The sequence below is a fragment of the Molothrus ater genome, chromosome 3 (genome assembly GCF_012460135.2).
Source record: "Molothrus ater isolate BHLD 08-10-18 breed brown headed cowbird chromosome 3, BPBGC_Mater_1.1, whole genome shotgun sequence".
NCBI lineage: Eukaryota > Metazoa > Chordata > Aves > Passeriformes > Icteridae > Molothrus > Molothrus ater.
Window position 1 is genome coordinate 13,016,734 of NC_050480.2, and position 23,767 is coordinate 13,040,500.

The 23,767-nt window shown below is 38.9% G+C and overlaps 1 protein-coding gene across 2 annotated transcripts in view; it reads right to left on the minus strand.

Moving 5' to 3' along the window:
• The window catches only part of ALK (ALK receptor tyrosine kinase), a 307,088-nt gene that overhangs the window by 192,426 nt on the left and 90,895 nt on the right, over positions 1-23,767 (minus strand). For both annotated transcript variants that reach the window (XM_036380516.1, XM_036380515.1), the window contains exon 3: positions 21,235-21,399. In XM_036380516.1, coding sequence (XP_036236409.1) covers positions 21,235-21,399 — 165 coding nt within the window. The remainder of the gene's footprint in view (positions 1-21,234; positions 21,400-23,767) is intronic.

Consider the following 23,767-nt stretch of genomic DNA (forward strand, 5'->3'; position numbering starts at 1 on the left):
AACTTAGTTACTTGTCTCTTACAAGGCTCATTGTTGATTCATTCCTCTCTGTGGTCCCAGTGTAATGAGTCTTCTAACCACCAGATAAAATTATAGCAACTGAATGCCAAGTTTTGTGAGTCCTGACATTCTGAAAAGAATATACCCAAGTGCTGGGCACAGGAGTTGGTTTTACCTTGATGCCACCAGAGCTGCAGGTTTCTGCTTTAGAACCATCCCTCAGAATTTTTGCATGTCCTTTCAATCATTAAGATGAAAATAAGATAATCAGAACAAAACAATTACTTATCTAGCCATCCCTCCTGTCGTCTCCCCATTTTGTAAAGCCATGGAGGAACCCTTGAGTTGTGAAGCTGGAATCATTGCACCAGTGGGAGCCTGTTAGAGCTATGAGGCAGCAGCCTTGCCATACAGTTCCTTGTCCCTCCCCTCTCATCAGTGTCTTCCAAGTGCATTTTGTTCAGGATAATGGGAAGACACTTGTTTAACTTCCTAAGAGCTCAGCTCCCCAAGGCAGTTTTGTAACTTGAAAACTTCTTACACTTGTCTCCGATCTTTCCCACTTACAAACAAGTTTTGTGCAGCAGTCAGAAACATACAGTCAAACATGAAATGATACCAGCTGCATAATCAGTGTGACCTGCTGAAATCACATTGTTGATAAAAAGTAATTTATGGTCTTTATCTGCATTCTTTGAAAGCTCGTGAATACAGATGATCTAAGAGTAACATGGTATTTTACACAAGAAGTCAATTAAGCCACACTACTTCAATAACAAGCTTCTCAAGAACCACAGATTTCAAGTATATTCATACACATTAAATTATTATGATAACAACTTTTAGGAGATTTGCTAAGTCTCATTCAAAAGGGAAGGACAAATCCCTTTGCTAACTATGGAAGAAGAACACCAAATCAGTGAAATTACCTGTCCAGATTAAAAAGTCCCATTTGTATCAAACATCCTAACTATAGTCTGGCAAGGTTTAAAGAAAACCTATAAATAAACAGCACTCATCTGCTATAGACAGATTTTTTACAGGCTGTTAAGTACATAACAGTGCCCAGGTATCTAAACCCGATGGAGATAAAGGAAAGTCAGACTCTGAAAACTTCTGAAAAAATAATTCAATAAATCCAGTATTCCTTTTTGTTTGTTTGCTTTTAAACCAAGAAGATAATTTTCTGTATGTTAAATTGATCAGTACTAACACTAGGATGAAGTGAAGTCATTTAGATGTATCAGTTTGAAAACTGATAAAAGGAAAACCTTTAACAGAACACAGCTTCTGGTACTCATTGCAAAAAAGTATTGAAGGCAATTAAAGCTGGCATTAAAAAAAAGAAAATTAAAAAATGGAAAGTCCATCTTTTTATAGAGATCAAACATGGGCGAGGCTGGAAGTTGGTTCAGGTGCTTACTCCATACCCACACATTAGAGTACTCCTTGCACCAGTTCCTCAAAGGGTATGATACAGTACCAGTGCCTGCAAAAAATATCTCAGACACGCTAAAATTCTGGTTTCATGGCATGGGAACTCTCACCTTCAATCTCAAACAAAATTACAAATGTTATCATTGTCATTCCCAAATCAGGTCCTCCCCAAAGGTTAGTTTACTGGAGGTCATTATTAACTACAATGCCTTAAAAACTAGCACGTGTAGGGAATTCTGGTTTGATTCCTAACAATTTACAGGGGCAGGTAAGTAATTTTACAAAGCTTCTCTATCAGATACCTAAACATCTTATAACAACCAAAACATAAAATCAAGTTAAGATTTTTTCATGCTTTGATGAAATTCTGAAAGATGAGATAAATTTCCTAGGACTTCAGAAGGGCTGATTCCCCAAATTTTCATACACTTCTAGAGAAGAGCATGAATTCCTACCAAATAGAGCTAATACATTTCACATTTGCATGTTCTTGTCCCAAGTTAAACACAGGAAAGGAAAATTAAATTGAATAGGACCACATTATCTCAGTTCAGGACTTGCAGCCAGGTTTGACAGTGCAAACTGTATGATAAGGATTCCTTTTTGGAAGTCCAGCTCAGTTCTGATGTCACATACAATGTGGTTGGTTGGCATGAACAAACACCAAAGAGGTTAAAGGAAGTTACTGCTGCTTTCTTTTGGTTAAAGGGAAGTTGAGCTTGCCAGTATATGGGCTGTGACAGATGAAGTTCACTTTAGCTTTGCTATTTCCATTAATCTCATTAAGCTGATGAATGACACAGTGAGACTTGCCGTAGAGAGATCATATGCAAATTTCTGTGCCTTCTACACCATTAAAACCAGTGAAGTAGAAGCTTCTGCACACAAGAACTCACAAACTACTTGCTCTAAGGACGAGTACTGCTCAAAAAACACCAGAGGGAAGGTACATTCCCCTTTTACAGAAGATGGTACCATGTTTAACCAAGGGGTGCTCTTTCAGAATCTAAGCACAAAATTAAAAAAAAAAAGCAACAAAAACCAAAACAAAACAAAAAACCAACAATGAAACAAAATGACTCAGATTTGAGTCAGCTGAAAATCTCTATGACATAGAAACTATAATGGAGTAATTGCATGAGGTCTGTGGATGCCAGGTTCCTATGTTAGTCAACCCATTTTCAGGCACCAATTTACCAAATGATGATTGCTGGGTATATGAACTATATTAGCAGGAGCAGAGCCCTTGATTTTACTTGTTCTTGTCTTCAAAAAGTCATTTTCAGAAGTTCCTTTTCTAAGGAAAATATCTTCTTCCATGTACAAAATTAATTTTATCAGACCAAAGGAAGTTTATATAAGCCCATTTACATTTTCCAGTTGTCTTGATATAACTTTTAAAAAGAATTTTTTAAAAAATCAGCTTTATTTAATATAAATCAGTTACCATAATTAAATTATGTCCACAATGTTAAGGATAACTGGTAATTTTAAGATTTGCTCACTCAGGATAATTACTTCTGTCAACATTTTGAATTTTTTAAGGGAGAAAAACACATTTGCCAGAGTATTTCAATTTTTCTCTGCTGACATCTTCACAGGGATTAAATTTTAAAGTGGATAGCCCTCAATAAAAGCTAATACATTCCAAAGAAAATGTGGATGAGTTTCTGCTCAAGCAGACATTCAGACAAAAAACAGCTCAAGTAAAATACTATAACATGGAATATTTTTTCTGTCTGCCTGTCTTTTAGTTCATGCCAGGCTGACATTGATGAGCTGTGTGGCTTTCTGTCCTGTTTACTGCATGTTCATACATCACTTAACACTGTGAGGAGTAAATGTCTAATTACTTTAGGACTGTAGGACAAATGAACAAAAAAAACTTCATCTTTAGTTATCGCTTAAAAGTGACACTGAAACTGTCCAGGCTGACAGCACAGAACTCCACACAGGACACTCAGTTACTAGAGCTGGCATGAGCTGCACAGGTTTTTACTGTGATGAAAGTATCACAGAAAAAAAAAAGTTGTTAAGGTTCTCTGCCCAGTTAAAATTCAAATCCTGGAACAGCCTAGAGTGGGAGAGGCCTCAGAAGATCATCTGGTCCAACCTCTCATGGAATCAGGAGCCTAGAGGAGATTATCTACCCCCCTGTCCAGTCCCACCTTGAAAACACCCAGAGGTGGGGAAGTTCTTCCAGCCAATCATTGTTACCATAGAAAAATCCTTTTGCTTGCATCTTTATCAAACTTCTCCCAGTGCAACTTGTTTCTGTGGCCCTTTTTTGTGGCTCCGTTTTAAGAGAGTATGTTCTCTTTGTACCTGGCCTGTAAGTACTGGAATACTGCAGCGAGGTTTCCCCTGAACATTCTCCTCTCCTGGGAGAAAAGACCTAACTCCTTCAGTCCTCACTCACAAGGTAGGTCCTCCAGCCCTCTGATCATCAATATTATTCTCTTTGTAAAGAAATCAGGTCTACATTTCTGCACATGGGTGTGCATTTCTAATTTCAGGGGAGGTCAGAGAAGTTCTTGTCCCTGAGAAGAGCACCATTAAAACCATATTAAAGCATTGAAAACTCGATTCTGTTCTTTCTTTGACTTTGTTCACTACTCAGCAAAATGCCTTCTTGTTAATTATCGACTTAATCATCGAGGGACAGTTTAATCACAAGACTGTCTGCAGTTCAGGCTATCACAGCAGTACTAGCAGGGAATTTTGCACTGCACATAATTGGCCAGGTAATTAGAATACAAAACCCTTAATTGCTCAGTTACCAAACGTAAACGGTGCAGCACGCAGTGCCTGACTGGCAGAGGGCTTGGGGGAACCAAGGCAGCTGTCAAGTGCCAGCTTTTCCTCCTTCACAGCAGAGCACAGCAAACAGCACAGGGGGCTCACTGAGCCCTTGCTCTCCTGGGGGATGTGGGAAGGCCTTTCATTCTGAGGTGTAAAAAGAAATTCAGCAAAGACACTCTATACCAGGACATCCAAAACTACTTGAAAATAAAACCATAAACCCAGGACTTTTGAAAGGCAGAGGAAACCCAGCATCCAGTCAACAATGGGCAGTCAGAGCCCCTGTACTGGTATGAAACAGCAGCACTCCCCAGACTGACAGCTCTCTTGTGTGGCTGCTGTTGCTGGCTGGGAACTCAGTACAAGATCTGTATGGTCTCAGCTAAAGAGATTTTCAGCACATGATACTAAAAGTGGATGGGTGCACCATCAGCCTGCCCCAAGATCTATGTTGTGGATAATTCAGAAGTTACCACTGTTGGTACATTACAGCAAGGGGTACGCATGACAATAACAACAGTTCTTCCTGTCCATCTTGTTAATGGACAATGCAAAATGCTACCTCAAAACTACCTAGATTACCAATCCCCTTCACTGGAAGGCTAATTCATAGCTCTGATATTTCATTATCTTGGTCTTATTTCCATGCTAAAAGCAGTTGTGGCCTGTATTTATTTGTTCACGTGTTCGTTCCTTGGTCAGCACTTCCTTCTCCTTCAGCTAGACTTCCAACACTTGCCTTTCTTTCTTCAAATATATTTATAGACATCAGCACCTACTTCTCATGTCAGTAGACTGAAAAGGGCTATTTTGTAATCTCACTTCTGCTGTGGCAAGACCCAGTCTAGGAGCTCTTTTCAACAGCTACTCCCCTTTTACATTTCCTTTTTCTCAAACAGAGCAAGACAGACTAGACTGCATTAGACTCTGTTATTGTTTTATGCAATGGCAATAGAATATTCTTCTCTCTTACAAAAAAATCTTCACCAGCCTTATAGCTGACTGCTGTGGCAATTAACAGACACTCACAACTCTCTTACAGCTTTCACTCACAGCCAATAATCCCTGCTTGGAACACAAATTCTTACTCTGCTCCACATACAAGATTTTTCATTTTCTGCTGCAGAAATATTGCCTCCAGGATTCCAGTCCTAAAGGCATCACATTCTTCCTCACTTTATTCCACTATTATATTAGCAATGCCTTTCAAACCCATGTGGTCACATTTATTCCACTGCTTCTGTGTTTCCTCCACTGTCTAGAGGCAATGACTCATAAATTCTTGTAACGGCTGGTCCAACAATCCTATGCCTTTCTCACTGCTCCTCCTTCAGGAATGTCTCTCTTCAGCTTGTGAGAAATCCACAGCTGCCCACACAGGCTTTCCAAATGCAACCACAATTGGTTTGTATTCAAACAAGATAAGACATCTCCAGCCATAGAATAGAACTGATAAAAAATTACTTGGTTTTTAAGAGCAGGAAGCTAATTCAGGGCATTTGCTACTTATCCATGTTCCTAAATTAAACCTTTCTTAAAGGAATAAAAATAACAGCGTGAAATTCTTTAGCAGACAAGCCCTTCAAGAAAGCTGCTTTCTGGGTGAGAACAAAGGAAAGTTTTGCAAGAAGCAGCTAATTCAATTGCTTGTTGCCTTAGTGCCCTGCTTATGTTAAACTTGCACAATATGATTCTCATTGGAAGGAGTAATCATGAGCCAGACAATCATTAGGCAAACTCAATAATGTTTATATTATTTAGATATAATCAGAACCTACTTGTTCTTATCATTGTAAGGTGTTTGAAAAACACAGTGTTTATAGCAGGGAGCTTAGCACTCCCTTCTTCTATTGCAAGGCACAAAAGATAGAATCCTGCACTCTATTTCTTTGTAGATTTCATTCAACACAACACACTTTGCTGCAATCAAGGAAACCCAGCGGTAAATGCATCTTTGTATTATTATTTAACTAACTGCAGTTCAAGAATGTTCTCATTAATTTACAAAAGTTATGAAAATACACCTCTGTATTTTAAAATTCCTAAGACCTTTAGCTACAGTATTTGTACTTAATGAAAAAAGAAGAGAGACTCCAAATTAAAAAAATCCCATTCTTACTGTAATCTAATAGACTCTGGATATCCCTGATGATAATCTCAACCTCACAAAACTCAATCTCAATTATTTCTTCCAATTCTTTTTCTACTTTCAGAAATAAACTACATGCTACTCCCAGTCTAAATACCTGTCCATTCTTCCCTCAAGGACAAATGACTAATACACTCTTCCTAGATTTGAAATATTTGGCCTGCATAAAAACCTCTGTGATATGAAAAGCTATACCTATTTCACTGGGTATTTTTTACTTTGCAAAGTTACCATCTCTTCTTTTTTTTGCTATAGCTAAGAAGTCATACCAGCTGGATAAACTAACATAATTTATCATTAATCCTCAGCCCTCCAGTCTTTACTGACTCTGGCATGTTCTATTAAACTTTGTGTCTCATTGTAATATGATTTCAATTCAGTGACTAAACATATTTATTTTGAATTAAGATCCCAACTAGCCAGGGCAAATGCTAGTAAACCCATGGCCTGTATCATGATCTTGAGTCAAGAGAATGGGAAATAAGAAATAGAAGTTTAATCCAGAAATGAGGTAGGATTAACTCTTTTCTGAAATCACTGCAGCAAGACTACTCTTAATGCATTTAGCAACAATTAATTCTCAAAGCCAAAACAGCTGCACATTGCTGATGCTCTCCAGATGCAAGGTAAGGAATTAAATCATGGGATAATTCAATTGAAAATTGCTCGTAATTATGGAGAATGCAGCGTCTGCTTGACTCCTCGTGGTGATTGGTAGTTGCTTTAAGAATAGCGAGGTAGTCTGTGCAATGCATGGGGAATACAAATAAGTAGCTGTGTTATGAGAAATCTCATTTAGTTTCACAAAGATATGGTTTTAACATGATTAAAACTGTATTTGCTGACATTAATGATAATCCATTTTCACTGTCCCATTACCGCCAACGGCCCACAGTCACACACAGAACAGCAACAGTCACTGACAGCACCTTCCCTCTGAAGGAACTCTGAGTGCTTTGCAAACATGCAGAACACGGTCCTGCTCTAAGCAAGGACCCAAATAGGCTGGTGTGCCTCACCTCATTTGAAATAGCTGCATCCAAACAGCCTTCTTCTAACAGGTCATTTAAATATCTGATGCCACAATGCTGACACTACTGGAAATGGAAGAATGATGCTTTCCCTTCAATTATTAAAACTCTCAACAGTAACAGAGGAGAAGGCTGCCATAAGGTCTAGTCAGAGACCCTCTAGTACTGACAGCATGGAATACCCAAAAGAACTGACAGCTACCAGTGGAGAGCAAGAGCCATCTTGTCATCTCTAAACTGAGCATGTATTCTGAAAATAACAGGATGATGCAGGGTTTTGCCATCTTTCGTAGAATCATTTCACCAGAACTGATGTTAATTAGCATTACAACACGTGACAGGGTCTGCTCACTATTTTAAAGTTGGCAAACTGAAAGACCAAATGGCTGCTGTGTGTGATCACATTCCTACAGAGTCAGTGATTGAATGGGAAAAACACCTAGAAATACTAATTTTCTGTTTCATGCTTTAACCATTAAAACACAGCTCTCAGTGTGTAGAACTCCAGTTATGGTAGCAGTGGTTACTGTGACATTATCTCTTCTTTATCTACTGAAATGTTTGCCTGAATTTTTTTCTTTCATTTTTACTTTAAAAAGCTTTAACAGAAAAACCATTAAGGAACAAGAGATCAATTATTTACAAGTTGCTTCAAAAATCAATCATCCAGTATCAAAGCTGAAGTTGTTATTTTTAGCAGTATTAACTACACAATAATTAAAATTTATTACAAAGTCACAACCCCTCATTAAGTTGCTGTCAATTGAGGAAAAAATTCCTCAAAAGCAATTCGTTTTCTTTAAAGTGATTGTAAAAAGATTCCCATCAATTAAAGAGACATCTGGTAATACAGAAAAGGTGATAAATTATCTCCTTTTCTCAGTGCTAGTACTTTGTAGACCAAAGGCAGTGCAGAAGAGAAATTCTAATGGTTTTATCTTGTCTTGAAAAGGAGAATAAACAGCCTTGTGTGGGGCCACATGGACGCAATCCTGCAGAGACAAGCCTTGCATTTCAATCTAACCAAGATTTTCAGCAAATTCTGTAAGTATTTGGGCAATCATAATAAATAGGGAAGTTCTTTGCATGTTTTATTGAAGCAAAAACCAGCAGAAAATAAAAAAAAAAACAAGCTAAAACAGCTGCTGCTATGCAGCAAGGCTTCCAGTGACACAATGCACATTTGTATCACCTTGTGGCAGTGTCAGGCTTTAAAAGCATCCCAGGTTTTAGCCCAACAAAAAGAAACTGGGAGCATCCTCAGCAATTTCACAAACAGACTCATTAAAAGTGTGGGTTAGCAAAATGCCACGTCCTCAAGTCTGTACCCTTTAATCCAGCAATCCCAATGATACCTTCTTGGGACAATACCTGATAACAATCAGAGGAGGGCAACAGAGCAGGAAGGTGCCTTTTAGAAAACAGTTCTTAGGAAAAATCAGCAAAAAATATCCCCCAGCAAAATACAACCCACACACAAATAAACAAGGATCTTTGATTACGTTTGGGATTGAAAGAGGTTAATCTGCAGTTCTCTCAAGTTTCTGCAGTTTGTATTACCAACAGTTTTAACAATAAGGAATTGTTCAGTAACTCTGTTTCATTTTTAAAAAGTTTAGCTTGCTAGTAAAAGTAATGTACTAAGTAAGCAATCAAATAACCAACAAATCTGTTGATTTTTGGAAGTTTAGGTCATTCCTGATGCAATGCCCATTACCACCTTCACACTCAGGGTCAGTTTTGCTGTAATGAAGTACATTTCACCTGCCCACCCACAAAACTCTCTAAAATGTAAAATTTGATTCAGATAAAATAGAAAAACCCCAAACATAGTAGAGAGAGTGGTTAAAGGCACATTGTCTCTAATGTGCCTCTTTTCCAAACAGCCAATTCCTGTCTCTTAATTCAGGGACATCCCAGCCAAACTCCTCCATGCAAAACAGCTGCTCCCCCCAAGGTAAGCAGTGCTTCACACCCATGTGAGATCCCTCAGCTGGTTGGAGCTCAGTTATTTCCATTTCACTTTGTCACTCACTCTGTAATGACAGTGCAGCTCAACAATCACTCAAGCACTGACCCTGCTCCAGCATTTTCTTACAGCTGCCCTTACCTGTCCAGACAAACACCTTCCCCTGTAAATCAGTGGAAAGAAATGGAAGCACTCATCTATTACACAAACATTCACCCAAGCACATCAGCAAATGCACAACACCAGTATTACTGGAAGCATATTAGCTCACTGCAAGGAAAACCTGAACACTGATTCCCAGCATTTCACCTGCAGTGAAACTCCACCAGTCATGGCAAAAGCCCACTGTACAACAGAACAGGAGGTCTTGTGTTAATGGAAGCCAATGCTCAGTTTCTAAACAGTCAGCATTTTAACTTCTAGTTCTTGAGTATTTTTTAATTTTAAGGCAATTGGGAATAATACTGCTGAATCCAAGCTCACCAAATATTCCAGAAGTTTCCATATTCAGTTCAGCCTGGCATTTAACAAAAATCACTTCTTGGACAGCAAACACCTGCCATTAACCACCTGTTTTGCAAGGTGACCACAGAGAGAACTGCCTGCAGCAAGCCAAGCACCAACCCTGAAAATGCCTGGAGTGCATTTTAATCAACCCTTGCTTCAAAGCCATTACAATTACCACTGGATTTTTTTCAGTGTAACTGGGATCCAGATTTTCTGTTCTCTAATTAGGTGATCAAATCCTTCAAAGATAAAAACTCCTTCTACACCTTATTCACCTTTCTCCATTGATGGATAAAACAACCAGCTACAGATGCTGCACTGGTAGTCATACTTAAATAAATGTCCTTAAAGAAACTTGCTGTTAAAAACATTAATTGTTGCTGTTCACTCAGCTGTTGCCACCAATCCCAAATGGCCTGGCATCTTTACTAAGAGGCTGATTTTAGAACCTATGCTTGCTTAACAGATACCTCTTTGTCTTGGTTAGTCATTAGGAAGGTCATTACTTTGGGAGTTAGCCACAATTTCTGAATTAAGTTATACAACATTTTTTAATACAGTCTCATATTCTTGCTTTTTACCCCTAATTAATGATAAAACGAAAATTAACTATCCGAGCTATTGGTTCCTCAGAAACCTTGATTTTCTAATAACATGGTAATACTGAATACATTGCCCTTAGACAGCTGGATAACTAAACCAATGACTACAAAATTAAAACAGCTTTCCGTACTGTGCAACAGGGCACTGAGGCCACCAGAACAATCTTTTCTTTTCCTCCAATCTGAGGAAGTTCTGTTTGTAAAATTCCAAGCTGTGTGTCACAGCAAACTTTCACCTCTAATGGAGTGGCCTTGTTGACATGTAGGATGAACTCAGGTAGACAGGCAGAGCCTGCCCTATCAATACCTGGTAGTCTGAAAAGCTGTAATGTTTTAGAGCAGTTAAATAGAAAACAACCTCTGTCTCCTCCTCAAATACTTTCACACCTTCAGGAAAAACACAGAGAGTGGAATTAAACCTGCATCCTAATGTTGTTTTAACATGGGCTTTTTGTTTCTTCCATGCTCTGATTAAACACCTTGAAAACAGAACATCCTTGAACCTTCTGCTCAAAATCAATACTGGAGCTCTGCAGCTTGGGCTCTTGTCTGATAAACAAACCTACTGCAACAGGTGAAAAGGAGCTGTGATCTAACCTTTATTATGCTGTTTAAGTGTTCTAAATTACTGCCAGAGATGCCTATCTGTTGTACACAGCAACATGCTTCCCTTCAGTGCCTGACCTTTCCACTTCCCCACTGGAAGCAAAGGAAAGCAGCAACGTGTCCTCCACTAAAAGCAGCACACAAGGTGAATTATTGTAGTTCAGTCCTTCATCAGGTTTATCCTTTTAACACAGGCAATGGTAAGTAACAAATCTGCTGCTTCTGCTGTTTGAACATCTTTCCAAATGTGGAGAAATCTATTCATCACCTTTTTTACTCGTGTTTACATGAGATAATTTAGAAAGACAGCCTCTCCCAGAAGAGTGGTTAGATCTGCTCACAGGCATAGAATAGAAAAAAGAAAAAAAAAATGCAGAACAATGGCTAAAAGCCCACTATTACATTTCTTAAATTCTTAAGGAAATGCCATTTAGAAGTAAGTGGTCCTCGCTTCTCTCATCTCTGTTGTGACACTGAAGCATTCAGCTAACAAGGCTGGCTTTCATTTGACTTTACAACTGATAGGAACCATTAATGTGAATTATAAATTATTTTTTTAAAACACAGTATTTTCATTTTAACAGAAGACAGTGACTCATATTTAACTTTTATAAATTCCTGTTTACTTGGGGAAGGTGAAAGATGAAGGCCAAGCATTTCCAAATTCTTGCATTTGATAGATGAGAAAGCCTGAGCTGTTGAGACTAAAGGGACTCAGAGGGACTTGCAGAAAGCAATTTCCTTACCATGAGTGGCACACACAATTTAATTTATTGCACAGAAAGGAAGTGCTGCTCAACACAGGAACAGGGTCTAGGACTGGAGGTCCCAAATCAACAAAGAGGTATTGTGGTATGTTTCCCAGCAGAATTACAACATAACATGGAGGGCCATGTTCTATTGTCCCCCTCAGCTCACAGCCTGTCTGAAGAGTTGGAGACCAACTGGGAAGTCCAGCCATCTTCCCTCTCTGCTCTCCCAGTATGGCTGTTCCCATCTTCATGCATTACACCATCTGTTTAATCACTGTGCTCTCAAAACAAGCAAGCAAAGCAAACAGATGAAACTTCAGGGATAGCTTCTAGCTCATAATTGAAAGGATGATTATTCATTAGAATCTAGGCAAGTTGCTTGGGGCTGCCAAAACAGGCATTGCATGGTATTATGAAATTTATTTTTTAAAGATAGAAACAGAATTCTCATTCAGTATCTTGGCTTTAACTCTGCAAACCTTCTTTCGTTATTTTGAGTGGGATAAAATAAGGTTGCTGAGTTTAAGCTACTATATGAGAAAACAACTAAGCTCAGAGGCCCCACCCCCTTCAAGGTAAAGGCAAAAAAAACTACTTCAGTGAGCTTTAATATTAACAATTTCTGTAAGATTTAACCTCTGAAAGCACATCTAGGGGAATATTTCTTGCAACACCTCTGAATTAGTATACGTAATTGTGAGAAAAATGAGATATTACAAAAGCATTGGTATCAACATATCCTTTACAGAATTACATCTAAACAACTTGAAATTAATCAGAAAACCAAGGAGAGAAATATTAAAAAAAAATAAAAAAAATCAATCCTCTCTTTAACCATATTTACCAAAGTGGTTAAACTCTACTTGGGTTTAGCTTCGTCCACACAAATATTCTGACTGAATCATATTTTCTCTACCACTGTTCTAAATTAACAATTTCTTATCTCTGATTAATTAGCTGGACTTCATTCTTGGCAAGAGTCACAGCAATAAAACCTCTTAGCTTCTAAAATTCTGTGACTCTTTTTTAATGTATTCACCCAAGCATAGGTGTGTAAGATAAGTACTGTAATACAACAGACCATCATTGAGGAGAAGAATAACAGCAAAAATGCTTCAGTTCTTGTCAATCTGATTATGTTTTTAGCAGACTCTCACAGAAGAGTTGTGTAGAAAATCCCACATGATAACATCTGTTCATTACCAGTGGAGCAAGCCAACTTCATGAAGGAAACACTGGGGACCCACAGGCCCCAACAATTGTTAGTGGTGACTAAGGTGCAAGAGACACAAGTCTGGCACAGCAGGGAACACAGCTCACCCCACTGGGCTTCAGTTTCTGTCTGATTCAACCCCACTGAGCTTCAGTTTCTCTCTGACAACAGAGAGAAACCTTTCTCCCAACTCCTCAAAACCATACAAAGTGCCTTATTTAGTAGGGCATTCTCAGAGTCTCCTAGGTGGGGTGCTGGCGAAGCACAGGTTATTGCAATATTTGGCAATGGACGTAGCTAGACCGTGCTTGGTAAGGATAGCCAAAATGTAGCCAGGGGGCTGCCAGCCTCACAGGGTCTTGCTGATACTTCTTTACCATACACTGTATTTTTGTGTACAGAGCCATATGTGTGACCTGTCATTGGCGTGGTAAAAAAATAAACACACAAAATAGAAGAAGCAGGTAGGCTAGAAAGAAATCAAAATGACCAAATAATTTACTAATCCATTGAAGAAATTTTTTGTGCAAATGTGAGTTTTCCATGCTTAAAAAGTTCAGTTTAAAAAAAACCCTCTGAACACAACATATGCATGGACATACACAAGCATTTCATGATAATGGACTTTGTCCCTACACTACAGAGGGAAACAATTATGTTTGTGTGTGAATCTGGTAGTCTTTTCCTATAGCAAGGTCAAACACAGCCAAGAGCGGGGTACACTTCCCTCCAGCTGTCCTTTTAATATGCCTCTCATCTTGCCAAGGAGAAAGTGTCATTAGGAGTGAGAAAGAGACCGTTTTACAACCCATTTATTCTTCATTGTCTCTGCCTTTTCTGGATAAACTTGTTGGAGTACATTAGTCACAGGTATGCAGCAAGCCATTAGAGCATACCAACATCTGATGTACACCGAAATTAATTTTTCTTCTTCAGCTTGGGGAAGAGACTGCTGGATGTTGCATGCAAGCCTTCACTGAATTAAGGAATGAACAAACAAGATTTCCAAAATCAACAAACCCACGTGCCTCTCCACAGTCTGTATAAATACATACTTACTCTATAAATAAACACACTGTCCAACAGTGAGACAATAATTTGCCTCTTTAGAGCAGGTTCATTAAAGGGAAATAATTTTGCAATAACAAAGCACAAGTGTAGTCCTATTTAGAAGGGCAAGCTGCAAAATTGAAGGAACACCTGGTCCATTTTTTGTACTGGCAGAGCACGAGCTGGAATCTGATCCTTACAAAAAGGCTGTGTTTTTCCTTCTCCACAGACCAGTGGACTCTGGAAGCAAGTTTGGTTTGCATTTAGTGTCTTAATGTTGCATAAATTCCTGTGGGTATGTGTTGTAACACTTGATACATTTATGTTGCCAAATTGAGTCTCAAAATCTAAATCTCATCTAGAACAACCAGAACTATTTACTGTAAATGATATTTTTAATTCTAAACCTCCTGTTTTTATAGAAATAACTTGATAGTCATCCCTACAAATCCATAAATCTCTCATTTGCAGTAAGATTGATAATAATTTTCAGTCTGTGTTACTTCCAAACCTCACTTAATTCTTCTATTGTTTCACTTGTTGTATGTAGCTCATTCTTCAACTCACACACAACAATTATTTCCACTGAGACACTGACTATATCTTAAAGAAGAAAATAACTAATAGGAAACTCAATCCCACTTGAACGAAATGAAAGTACAGAAGTTCACAAATCTCAATGGGATACTGGCAGTTTACCTGAATACATATAAATAATTAAACTAGGGTGGCATCATATCATATCTTTTTAAGGACTATTCAGCCATCTGGACTGAACCAGGATGATCCAAATTCTTCTCCAGCATTAGAGAGAAAGATGCAATAAACATTCAGGTCTGCACTTTTTTTTGTCAAAGTTTGTGACAGGCTCAAAAACATTTTTCCTCCAAATAGAAATTCTCCTGAGAAAACAGTTCTTGGTTTGTTGCTTCTTCTTCCAGGCCTAAGGTGTCAAGATCTCAAACTCCATGTAATGATTTACTAAATAAGAAATACCTCTGATATCTTGTTCAAAAGACACATAAGCTGGATCAATTCTATGAGATCAAAGCATATCCTCAAACCAGTATAAGAATTAATGTAAAAGGAAAACTTTTCTCTGTCTAGTGTGAGCCCAGCTACTCTCCTTACTCTTTTTCCCCAGGCAAATAGCTATCTTCTTCTAAGAGCATTTCCAAGCCACCCCCCCTTTTCTTTTTTGTGGAATTTTAAGTGATACAAGTATTTTTTTTGAGTTTTACATGAAAAATAACTTATACTCTTACTTATTTCTTGCAAGCCCACCCTGATTCATACTCTACTGTTTTGCTAATAAAGTTATAATCTGAAACAAAGTATTATTTATTATCTTTTATTATCTGCCTCATTCTTCTTTGTTTGAGGAATCATAAATCAAAGTCAACAGCCATTTTATAATCCTTCAGTTCATTATCACCCATTTGCTAATATGCTCAGTGCCTTAGCCTTGCTCCATTTCTTTAGCAATAATTATAAAAATTAAAACCACATTAACGCAATATGCAGATACTTCTTGTTTTAGAACTTACATAAGAGCTTTTCAACTAATCAGTGGCTGGTTAGGGCACTGTCCTCATTCATCTCCCACTTCCCCTGCCATCCTTCATGAAAGTTTAATCTACATTTTCCATTAAGAAGTTGTCTCAACCAGAGTTCACATTTGCACAGGGAGGCTTATTACTTTTTTGATTTTTATTTGGAATGGTGGTCATATCTCCACAACTTTTCTCTTCATCTGAAATTTTTATCAAGCAGCTGCATACTTTCCTGGTCCTGAAATCTTCAAATCACAGAAGCAGAAATTCGCTTACTTGAACTAGAATCACAAGATTTAAAAGAGGAGCAGGCAACTTGCTTGCACAACCATAGTCAGGAGCAGTCAAGCCTCTAATCCTTCCCATTTAAAACTGCATTTTTGGTTAGAAACAGATCACTCTGAAATTTGATCAGACCTTCACTCAGCTCACATGCAGCTGGTTTGGGTGCACTGCTACTGGTCCTGCCTCCTTAAATACAAAGGATTAACTTTGTAGGAGAGGGTCTCTCTCTTCCTTGTAGGATTTGACTCAGAATGAAGCCCCAGTTGTAGTCTCAGATGAGGGACCACAAGTACTGCCCACCAAAGTCCCTGGGCTACACAGCACTGCAGGAAGCTGAGCCAGTGCTTCTCTGGAGGAAGGAGAATACAGCACTGCAATAACGCAACAGGAGAGGTGAATCCTGAAGAGTCCCACTGGCTGATGGCTCTTAAACCATCCCTGATGGATGCCAAACTCAGGGCTGTATCCTAGAGGTCCCCACAGTGCAGAAAACTCTGGGTTTCACTCAAGAGTTGAGAGGCACAGAATTTATGGCTGGTTTGACCCATTTCAGATTTATCAGAGAGGCAAATGACTCTTGAGCAAGACAAAAACACACATCCACACAGCTGAAAGTGCAATTTCCTCGGTCTACAAACTCCTTCCTTCTAACCACTGACTGGGCTGTCTCACCTGCCTCCCCAGGAAATACTGCCACAGTTGCAAGATCTCCAGTTCCTCATGTTTCATTACAATTGACTGCAGCACATTTGCTGGTATAATATATTATGAAGGGTCATGAATAATTAAAAATTAATCACACTTGTCAAAATAAATAAATGCAGTCAGTCATGGAGAATGCTTGAATTTTTTATAGCGTCTTTTTGCTTATTCATGAAATAAAAGAAGTCTTGTAATCCACAACGGATTGCCTACTCATTGCAGCTTGTACAGGCCCCATTCAGATCCCAACAGAGGAGCTTTTCCTGTCAGCCTTTAGCACATCAGTGGAACTTTAACCTTACATCTCTGACCCTGCAGAAAGTTACATAACTCCAGCAGATCTTCAGGGACCTAGCTGGCAGATACACCAGTGACTATTTCACTCACTGGTCCACTTATAAGATGGTGGGGAACAGAGAAGAGTGAAGCATTTTAGCACAAATTTAAAAAAATCAAAACCTTGATAGCTTCCCTAATCTACATCTATATAGGCAAAGAGTCCAGCAGTTATTCCTACCAAATAATATTTTTGCATGGTTTGATAGCATTCTCAAGGCTTGAACAGAAGAGCAAATAAGAGTAAACGTTTAAATAGCAACTTTTCTCTGACACTCTAAATTGGTCTAAAACTGTTAATGCATTTCTATCTTTTTTCAAAGGGAACCTAAGCCTGGGCTGGGAGGTGAGCCAGGAACACACCACCACACCAACCCTTTCAGACCAAGGAGCCATTAACTTCCAACATTTGGCTCTGAGAACAGACAGCTGGAAATAGAAAATGAAAAAGAATGTATGAACAGGGAGAGCAAACAGTTGTCCCTCACCACTCCTGGACTTCAGGGACTGCTCACATGAGGACTTTCTGGGCCAGAAAAGGTTCTATAGAGAATTTAGTAGCTGTAACTATTTCTCTTCCCTGCACATATCCTGTCAATTTGCACAGCCACAGAAGGTTCCAGCAAAAATAATACCCTAGGAAGAACGTTCCAGAGTTTCACTGTTTGTTAAATACTGAGGGATCTCCTTTTGTTTTGTCTGACATCTAATAATTTTGCTTGATGCTGTTCAATACTGTATTAGAAGAAATATCAAATATTCCTTTTGTACTCATCCTTTCAGTGCTTTACCTTGGGAGTTTATAAACCTTTATACATATTTTATAAATTTCTGGTTTCTACACAACCCTGCATGTACTCCTTTAGATGCTTTATGCAGGCAGGGTAGCCCTTGTCAATTTAAGTGTTCCTAGAAGACAATCATTACATACTTTATCATATTTGTTTCCATTCTTTAAAAACTTTCCCAACTGTACTAAAATATTTTTGATGCATGGAATCTAGAACAGAAGACTGAGTTCTAAATACAGCTGCCCCACACACTAATACTATAGCATACTGTTCCTATTTTCCACTCCCTTCCCACTGAGCCCCCAAATCACATTTATTTTGTGACTGCTACTGAGGTGATGCTTTCACAGCTCTATTCTTACACTTAAATCAGCTTAAATGACAGTAACCAGCTCAGAATCTGTCTGCATATATGCCAAGCTCTGATTGTGTCTCCCACCACCTCAATTCACATAACCTGCACTAAATTTTACCTGCCACTATTAGCTGGTTAAGCATCCCTTTTAAATTCCTTGCAAACCAGACCTTCAATCTTTTACCCTGAATAATTTAATATCAAACTCTGCCACCTCACCATCTATTACTATCCAGAAGATCAATGATTTGTGTGACACTACTGCTGAACAAGTGAGTGGATTGCTCAGCTGTGACTGCAACCAGATGCTGAGACACCAGGAGTTAGCTCTTCCTCTAGGAGGCTTAATCCATGCTGACTTCCTCTGATTTCATGACACTGAGCTGTATCATGCTGCTGGGACAGGAGCAAAAATACAGAAATTCTCCCAATGTGTCTCTTTGGGAGATCTACCAATGATTTTCTACTGAACATTTTACAGAAACTCATGTGAAGCCTAATGAATCATACCAGAGGCATTTGTCTCTATCAATGTCTTGCCATGACTTGATAACCAAGTGACAAGGATGAGCTAAACCATCCCAAAATCTAGTTAAGCTATCTGTTTATTTCTGTGCATTACTGTCTGCAAAGGAGATGAAATGAGATTGAGATAATTGCAAGTACAATTTGCAGGAAACAGTGGGGGTTGGAACTACTGTGCTTAATTATTTCAGATTGAAACAGACCACACAACTATCTGTGCCAAACAGCTGTAATTAAAGTGATTTAAAATAGAGAGATGTTAGCTCAAAGTGTTGATTTCCAAATGAGTCTTTATACATGCAAGAGTTACAGTCATCGATGAGTTGCAGACCTACAGCTCCACTGAAAAAAAATTACCACTATGTCCAACATGCCTGGTAATTTAAAAAAACAAGCCCACACATACGCAAGCAAATAAACCACACAAAATAATCTACACTAATGCCCCACAAATCTAAATGCACTCAATCAATTTGACACTGGTTACCTGCCCCTCAGAATATAAGAAAACAGCAGAACACAAGTTTCAGCCTAAATTGCCTATATTCCAGATGAGAACTCCCAACATTTGGGCTTAGAAATAGAGCTTTAACACAACAGGCAATTGGAAATCATCAACCAATACCACCTTTGGCTCTGGGCTGCAGGGCCAGCCAACAGTGCCCCCTTCTCCTGCTTTGATAGATATACAAAACTGAGTTAGACAAAGGTATAACTTTACTGGAAAGGATCCAAAAGAATCATATATTGACAACACATAGCACTATGGGGTCCTGGCCAGGCTCTTTACCTGGAACAATACATTTACTTCCTTGTGGGTTTTCCCCCCACTCCAGGAGAATGACAGTTGTTCTTCACAATTCAAAACAAGGTTTTAACTCCTAAATTTCAGGGGCAGCCAGCTTGCACTAGAATTTAAGAAAAAGAAGAAAAAAACAGAAATTCTGATTTACCTCAAACTTCCCTGAGCTGTACCTTTGTAGGAAGCAATTCAGTCTGAGTGTGGATGTTTATTGATGCGGAAATTAGAAGATATTTGCATGCAGCACAAATGTGGTCCATCTGCTTTACACACGACACAGATCACACCACAATGACTTGGTCTGCTGATGAATCAATGGGCCTTAACAGTTAATTTATAATGGCTATCTGGGGAAAAGTACTATACTCTTGATATGGATGAGAAAATAGAATATGAATGAAAGCAGCACAGAAAATTCCCTCAATATTTGCCTGAACATAAGAACTGTCACAAGCAGCCAGACTGCAGCTCTGCAAAGTCAAATTCTGTCTCCAGCGCTGGCTCCTAAGAAAAGAATTCTTTCACTTGCAGCCTTTTGTGTAAGACTTCTTGACTCTAAACAGACTACTGAATTCAACATCCAGTGATGAATGTATTCTGCAAGAATTCATCTGATCTTTCTTTAAACTTACACACACTTCTGGCCCCACAACATTAATTCATGTATTTTATTAGCACCGTTTATTCAGGTACTACATGAAAAATGTCTCAGCTTGCTTGTTCTAAACCCAGAGCCCACCAACTTCACAGCTGCTTTTCAATGCTCTTCAATCTGCTTTTTAAAGACCTCTAACCCCTGCCATCAGGGATTGAATAGATAATCTTTGTCTGTTTAGTTTTTCCTACTATGGAAACTGTTCCATATCCCTTGAAACTTTTGTCATCATTCCTGACACCTCTTTGTTCTCCTGGATAAAGTTTGTAGCTCTAACTCCCCCATCTTCATTTCTGTAGGTCCATTCTCATCAACACCACCTTCCAGAGAGAAGTTCCACACAGGTGTCACTAACAGCTGAAAGGATGTTAAGAATTTTTCTGCTTTCCCAGGATAAGAAGAGCACAAATATATCTAAAAATCTTTTCAGAACTTGAAATCTTAATGAAATATGCTGCTGTTCACAGATATGATCATAAGCAGGAAAATAATTCCAACAAACCACAGTTTTTTTCCAAGGGAAAAAAAAAGTCTGTTGCACTCCCATCTTTTGAGACCTCCTAGCTCTCTTTAGAGACAGGATCTTTTTTGTTATACTAAGGACAAAGCCCATCTTTGTTTTCTTAGCAAACAGAGAACCTAAGCCCTGGATGGAAGGATATTGCCTAAAATGGTCTGCAAACACACAAGTGGTAAACAGGACCTAGAGCAAAGATAAGGCCAGACTCTTCCAAACACTGAATGACCTTAAACATGGGGACCATAGCACAGTTTTCATCCAAATATCAGCCATGGCATGGGCCAGCCCAATTCAGATTTTACACAAGAGTGTATTTGATACTTTGCTTCTGAGATATATGACGGAGCTTGTGTTTAGGTGAAAACAGATCTCTCCTGCGCACAACAACCCCCTTTTGTTTGTCACTTTGTTTTCACTCACTGTCTGTTGAGGCAAAGGGATTAGAGCTATCTTTAGCACTTCAGGGGGACATGTTTGTTTGGGCAGGGTTTTGGGGTTTTCTGTTATGGTTATTTTAGGGGGTGGAAGTAAAGGTGTTTTTATTTTAAAACTAACCACTACTGATGGCATTGCACAGCTGTATTCATCTTACCTTTGGGTGTGCTCTCAGAGTGATCTGTCTCCGGCACATCAGGGCGGTTTAGCTGTGAGATTTCCTCTGCATTCAGTCTGACCCAGGCATTGTTGGGGATTTCCTGATCTTTTGAGGTAAAGGAATATTCCAGCTCACAAGGAGATTCAAAGTTGCAGTCAAATACTGGAAAAACAGAATGTACACAAAACACGCCAGGTTAATTAAATCTGATGTCTTCTGTGCTTGAAGATAGCTACACATACACGTGCATGCACATTCATTTTGTACTTCAGTAAGTTAGGCCTTGATTTTTTTCCATAATGAGGTAAAAAGAAATAGGGAATTTAAGAAATAGGGAATTTTTGCCTGTGAACAGACAGGTAAAAATGGGCCTGAAATGGGCTGCATGGGGAGGTTCATTATGGAAGAAGCAGCAAATCAAAAGGAATGCCCAAGAGCCAGAAATTCCCCTTCAGGACAGGTGAAAGGGCAGCTCAGGCTAAAGTGGAGAAAGACATCATCTGGATTGAAAGGAAAATAGCTTAGTCAATGGATGAAATGGGACAGAAAGCCAATCTCTTCTGGGATGCTGCTTCAAATTCAACCAGGATCATTAGATTGCAAAGACTCCTCACACAATTCACATCCCTGTTTCACCTCAGTGAGCACAGGTCTCTACAAAGAGAGTCATCTGTCCTGGGCATTTGGAATGTGCTGGAAGCCATAGGGACTGTACCCCAGGAGGTGACATTCTGATTCCCATGGTTTGAAACTCTTTCCTGAGACAACAGAAGTAGCAAAAACCTGACTGCTGCCACAGAACTTCAGCCTCCAGGCAGCACAGCCAGCAACTGCCTCCAGCAGAGATTCCTCTCTTTGAGATGTTTCTCTAGAGAAACCCATTACCTTGCTGGTGCAACTATGATTCACTTCTCAATGTCCAGTTTACCATCCCACCATAATTCAAGCTGCTTAACACAACATGCAGTGACAACCTGAAAGGATTTTACTTTGAATTGCCAAGATCATTAAATTTTCTGGAATGCCCAGTATACATTTGCTTTTATCACCACAGTCAGCACTCAACACAACATTCAGTAAGAGAAAGAAATGGTTTTAGAACTAACTCAGTGTTTCTGAAGAGGCTAAAGTCCATTTGAAAAAGCCAAGGAAAAAAATTCAGCTGCTCCTTGGAGTATTCTGCACTGTCTTTCTGTCTTGCCATACAATGCAGGTGAAACAAATAATCTGAACCGACATTAGTGAAATTAACTGATTTTTTAAAACTTCAATTACATTCTCTGTTAAACATCTAATTTCTTCTTGTGGGCACAGATTTATGTAGTTCAGCCCATTCTCCTGGTGATAAAATATTTTCTAATCTGAAGGTTAATACTGTTGCCCTCCTGCTATACTTTTCCCAGCTAATTTCCCTTTTTAACAGCAAGCTGGAAGAAACAGAGTCTTTTTTCCAGTTTATATTTGATTTTCTTAACCAAGTGCTTTATCATTCACTCAGCATTTTAAATACTTCACAACACCAGGGAAACCATATAACATAAGGAGTCAATTTACAGCACAAGCAGCAGTAACAAGGATTATACTAATTTCCTTAAATCCAAATGCAAGGGCTCCTACTCTCTTCAGGCCCCTAAATTATCAATATAAATTTCATGATACATGAAGCACACTTCAATTTAGGCAGAGAGGAACTGTGGATATATTCATGTAGTTTACTACTGCAATATCATATCCAAACCTAAGACCACGTATTTCAAGCCCCTTAGATGGTCTTAAAAACAAAAGCACAAAAAACAAACAAAAAACCAAAAACAAAACAAAACAAAAAAACACACCAAAAACAAACCCAAAAGAGCAAAAAACAAACTAAATATTTTTAAACTGAAGTGTTTGGAGTCTCTTAAACTTTGTACTCAATCCCAGATGGACAAAAGAGCAACCAAACACTGAACTATAGTTTACAGAACATATATTATCTTTAGTACTCACAGGGAACACTTTGAGCAGTGTGTGCTTTAAGGCACTGTCAAAAAAAATATGGAGGGGAGAAACACAGCTCATACAAGGATTTTTTTGATGGAACTCACTAAGTGACAAATGGGAAAGCCCAGGCCAAGGACCACACATGGCAAAAACAATCATTTAAAATCAACTATTTCATTCTTTGTGCACTTCTCTTCCCGATCAATCTCGTATTTTCTTCAGCTTTCCAGCAGTTGCTGCTGGCTTCCCCTCCTCTCACGCCCAGCTGCTGGGAACAGAAGCCTTTGTGCTCTCTAACCCTCCTGACCCAAGCAGAGGGGCCCTTCATGGATATCCAAAGGCAATCTCATTCTCCTCTCCAGTCCCCCTGACTGTCTGATTGTGGTGCCACAAGCACTCAATGGCCAGCTCTGCTCCCCACTTTGCTCTCCCTTTCCAGAATCCCCATCTCAAAAGAGAGCTATCAATCAGTTGTGGAGCCCTTAACACAGCAGGCCTCTGACCTACAACTGGTACAACTTAATTGGGGTAAGTGATTAAATACCAG